Source organism: Nycticebus coucang, chromosome 24, assembly GCF_027406575.1.
Source record: "Nycticebus coucang isolate mNycCou1 chromosome 24, mNycCou1.pri, whole genome shotgun sequence".
Taxonomy (NCBI): Eukaryota; Metazoa; Chordata; class Mammalia; order Primates; family Lorisidae; genus Nycticebus; species Nycticebus coucang.
Window position 1 is genome coordinate 3595892 of NC_069803.1, and position 4711 is coordinate 3600602.

At 45.9% G+C, this 4711-nt stretch overlaps 1 protein-coding gene across 1 annotated transcript; it reads right to left on the bottom strand.

Moving 5' to 3' along the window:
- Window positions 1-850: 850 nt before the first annotated feature.
- Window positions 851-1779, bottom strand: LOC128576587 (40S ribosomal protein SA-like). Its single transcript, XM_053578832.1, has one exon. The coding sequence runs from the start codon at window positions 1777-1779 to the stop codon at window positions 898-900; it is 882 nt and encodes a 293-aa protein (XP_053434807.1). The 3' UTR covers window positions 851-897.
- Between the last annotated feature and the right edge of the window lie 2932 nt (window positions 1780-4711).

Here is a 4711-nt window from a genome sequence, read left to right on the forward strand (position 1 = left end):
CTCAGGGCAGGCAGTGGGGCTGTCGGGAGGGGAGTTTCTATTTCTTGCCCTCTTTTAAAAAACAAAAACAAAAACCAATACTTAGGACACTGAAGAAAATGGGGGGAGGAGTACAGACAGGAAAGGGGAGTTTGGAAAGAAGCCAAGAAATTTTAACCGTCCCTTGACTTGCATTCCTGACAGTGGGCTCCCTTTAGTCTGCTCCAGTGGCAAACAATGGATGGGTGCCCAATGGATGGGGGCACCGTGGCTGCCTTGGAGACTCCAGCTGAGCTGCTCCACACCTATGAGCCTCTTTGGGGCCCTGGTGGCAGCCTAAGGAACTTGGGCACACTTGACTCATTCCACGAGAGCTCTGACACTCTCCAGGAGGCCTCCAACTGACCTAGGTGTCCTCGGCAAGGCCAACCACCGCCAGGTCCCTCACTGGCTGACAAGGCTCTGGGCGTGTAAACATCAGTGCAGCTGTAAAAAGTTTAACACTCTGTAAACAACCCTGGTGGCATTAGTGGGTGAGTCTAGTGGGTTCATATCCATCTTGGGAAACTCCAAGCCTTATGAGGCTTGTATGGCCACAAGCTGACTTTTGTAGCCACAAGTATGATTGTGGCTGTGTTCCAACAAAACTTTGTATAGGGACACTCAAATCTAAGTTTCTGCGGTGCCTGTGGCTCAAGGAGTAGGGCACGGGTCCCATATGCCGGAGGTGGCAGGTTCAAACCCAGCCCCGGCCAAAAAAAGAAAAAAAAAAAAATTCTAGAATAAGTTTCTTATAATTTGTGTGTGTCATGAAATACCATTTTAAGTTTACTTTTATTATTTGTTTACTTATTTTTAAACTGATGTTTATTTTCCTCCTTTATTTCTATCTTGTTTAAGAGCTTGTGGAAGAACAGCTTAAGACCACTCAGTGGTTGTTCCTACCCATTCAGTGGCCTGAGCAGTGGGAGCTGCAGACCAGTCTTCAGTGGCAGGCTGGGCACTCCAGTCGTCAGTGGGGACCTGCTGAATAGGCACAGAGGGCACTTGCACGCCTTCTGACCAGTCTGCAACCTCTGGTTGTGTAGCAGTAAACTCAGGAGCTGGAGCAGTCCATTCACCCTGAAATTCCTCCTTGGTCACGGCTCTCTCAGCAGCAGCCTGCTCTTCCTTTTCAATCTCTTCAGGATCTCTGTAGAAATAGAGATCTGGCATGACCTCCCAGGGATGTTCACGGGAGAGGGTGCCACGCATGTGGAGAACTTCCTGGGCCAGCATCCACCACATCAAACCTACTGAGTGAGCTCCCTTGTTGTTGCATAGGATGGCGATGTCCACATAACACAGAGGAGACTCTGAGTTACACAGAGCAATGGGAGGCAGGTTAACATAAGATGCCTCTGTGAGAGGCTGGTGGTCAGCCCTGGGGTCATTAACCACTAGAAGACGAGGCTCCTGGAAGGCTGCCTGGATCTGGTTAGTGAAGGTTCCAGGAGTGAAGCGGCCAGCAATAGGAGTGGCTCCAGTGGCAGCAGCAAACTCCAGCACAGCTTGCTGGCCTGTGTTCCTGGAGGGTATGACACTGACAGCAGCAGGGTTTTCAATGGCAACCATGGCCCAAGCTGCCAACAGAAGCTTCTCCCAGGTCCTCTTCAGATTTATGATATAGATTCCATCACTTTTCCTTTTGTAGATGTCCTTTTCCATTTGGAAGTCAAGGTTGGTGCCACCTAAGTGGGTTCCTCCTACAAGGAATTTGAGGACATCCTCCTCCTTCATTTGCAGGACATCAAGGGACATTGTGAAAATTTTCCTTTAAGTTATGGTGGGAATCCAGAACAACGCTGTATGGGCCCTCCCGGAATGGCGTGGAAAGGTATTTATTTATTTTTGAGACAGAGCCTTCGGGGCATCTTTAGCTCACAGCACAGCAACCTCAAACTCTTGGGCTCAAGTGATCCTCCTGCCTCAGCCTCCTGAGTAGCTGGGACTACAGGCACCTGCCACAATGCTCGGCTATTTTTTTTTTTTTTTTTGAGAAAAAGCTGTTGCTCTGGGTAGAGTGCAGTCATGTCATACCTCACAGCAACCTCCAACTCAGGCTCAAGCAATTCTCTTGCCTCAGCTTTTCTATTTTTAGTAGAGATGGGGTCTCGCTTTTGCTCAGGCTGGTCTCAAACTGGTGAGCTCAAGCCATCCACCTGCCTTGGCTTTCCAGAGTGCAAGGATTACAGATGTGAGCCACCATGCCTGGCCTTGGCTAATTTTTAATTTTTTTTAACACTTTAAGAATGTAAAAGCTGTTATTAGTTCTCAGACTATGCAAAAATGAGTGGCAGGGCTCAGCGCCTGTAGCTCAAGTGGCTAAGGCACCAGCCATATACACCTGAGCTGGCGGGTTCCAATCCAGCCTGGGCCCGCCAAACAACAATGACAGCTGCAACCAAAAAATAGCTAGGTGTTGTGGTGGGCGCCTGTAGTCCCAGCTACTTGAGAGGCAGAGGCAGGGGAATCGCTTGAGGCCAGGAATTGGAGGTTGCTGTAAGCTGTGATGCCACAGCACTCTACCCAGGGCGACAGCTTGAGGCTCTGTCTCAAAAAAAAAAAAAAAAAGAGTGGCAGGTAGCCAGGCCTGGTGGTTCACACATGTAATCTCAGAACTCTGGGAGGCTGAGTTGGGAGGATGGCTTGAGGTCAGAAGTTTAACACCAGCTTGAGCAACACAGCAAGACCCTATCTTTGCCAAAGAATAGGAAAAATTAGCCAGATGTTTCAGCCTGTCCCAGTAGTTCCAGCTACTTGGAAGGCTGAGAAAGGAGAATTGCTTGAACCCAGGAATTTGAGGCTGCTGTGAGCTATGCTGATGCCACTACACTCAAGCTGGGGTGACAGAGTGAGACTCTGTCTCAAAAACACAGAATGGGGGCGGCGCCTATGGCTCAGTCGGTAAGGCGCCAGCCCCATATACCGAGGGTGGCGGGTTCAAACCCGGCCTCGGCTGAACTGCAACCAAAAAATAGCTGGGCGTTGTGGCGGGCGCCTGTAGTCCCAGGTACTCGGGAGGCTGAGGCAAGAGAATTGCTGAAGCCCAGGAGTTGGAGGTTGCTGTGAGCTGTGTGATGCCACGGCACTCTACCGAGGGCCATGAAGTGAGACTCTGTCTCTACAAAAAAAAAAAAAAAACCACAGAATGGATGCTATGCTAGACTTGGCCCATGGGCTGCAATTGGCCAACCTCTGGTCTAGAAAATTTGGGCAAGGTCTTTGAAGATTCTGTTTAACTTCAGCAAAGACATCAAGATCTGTACTTTTTCCCAGAGCTGCAGATGCTGGCACAGATGTGGAGAGAAGGGAACACTTATACATTGTTGGTGGGCCTGCAAACTAATATTTATTTCTTTGGAAAGAAATATGGAGAATCCTCAAAAAACTCAAATTACACCTTCCATTTGATCTCATAATCCCTTTACTAGGCATCTACCCCATAGAAAAAAATCATTTCATCATAAGGACATTTGCACTAGATTGTTTACTGCAGCTCAATTTACAATCACCAAGATGTGGAAAAAACCTAAACGCCCATCAACCCAGGAATGGATTAATAAAATGTGGTATATTTATATCATGGAATAATAACAAAAGATGGAGACTTTACATCTTTTGTATTAATCTGTATGGAGTTGAAACACATTCTTCTTAGTAAAATATCACAAGAATGGAAAAGCAAGTATCCAATACTAATATGAAGCCCGGTAGATGATTTAATTCATGCCCACATAAGAGAAAAACTCAATTCAATTCAAGTTGTGGGGAGGACAGAGGAGAGGGGGAAGTGAGAGGGGGCTGGATGGGTTTCCACCTAGTGGGCATAATGTAAGGATATATGGCACACCTCCTGGGTTCAGGACACACCAAGAATAGGGACTTTACCTAACAAATGCAAACATTATAACCTAATTGTGTCCTTATATTAATCTGAGATTAAAAAAAAATTATTTACTAAAAAAAGACCTGTGCTTTGTGAACCCAAGGACCCCCAGAGGAATCTCCAGTCATTTCTGTTATTTTTCTCTTTCTGTCTGTCAATAAACCTCAGTGTTTTTGTTATATACAAAAATAAGTCAATGAAGTCTCTTTTGTTTTGTAAGAAAATAGCATAAATGCACCAGAAATCTTATTACAGACAAAACAGCACCAAAACAACAGACACTGGGAACCAACAGTTTTGAGACCAAGGTGCTCTCACATTGCAGAAGCAGTTTCTTTTTCCGTTTTCATAATACTTCACTTAGAAGAATGGTCTCTAGTTCCATGTAGGTCGTTACAAAAAATACTAAATGGCCAAGTAGAATTTCAAGGTGTCACTTTTGTCAAAATCAAAATGATAAGGGAACACCAAAATGTAATGAAGACCCATGGACTGGGTGTGGTGGCTCATGTCTTTAATTCTATCACTTTTAGAGGCTGAAGTGGGAGGATCACTTTAGGCCAGGAGTTCAAGACCAACCTGGGGAACATATTGAAACCCTGTCTCTATTTAAAAAAGAAAGAAAGACAGAAAAGAAAGGAAAAGAAAAAAAGAAAGAAAGGGAGAAAAAGAAAGAAACAGAAAGAAAGACAGAAAAAAAGAAAGGAAGGAAGGAAAGAAGGAAGGAAGGAAAGGAAAGGAAGGGAGAGAAAAGCTGGGTGTGGCCTTGTATGCCTGTTGTCCCAGCTACTTTGGAGGGTGAGG

Coding starts and splice junctions, on each gene's coding strand:
- LOC128576587 (XM_053578832.1), bottom strand. CDS start 1,779: ATGTCCCTTGATGTCCTGCAAATGAAGGAGGAGGATGTCCTCAAATTC.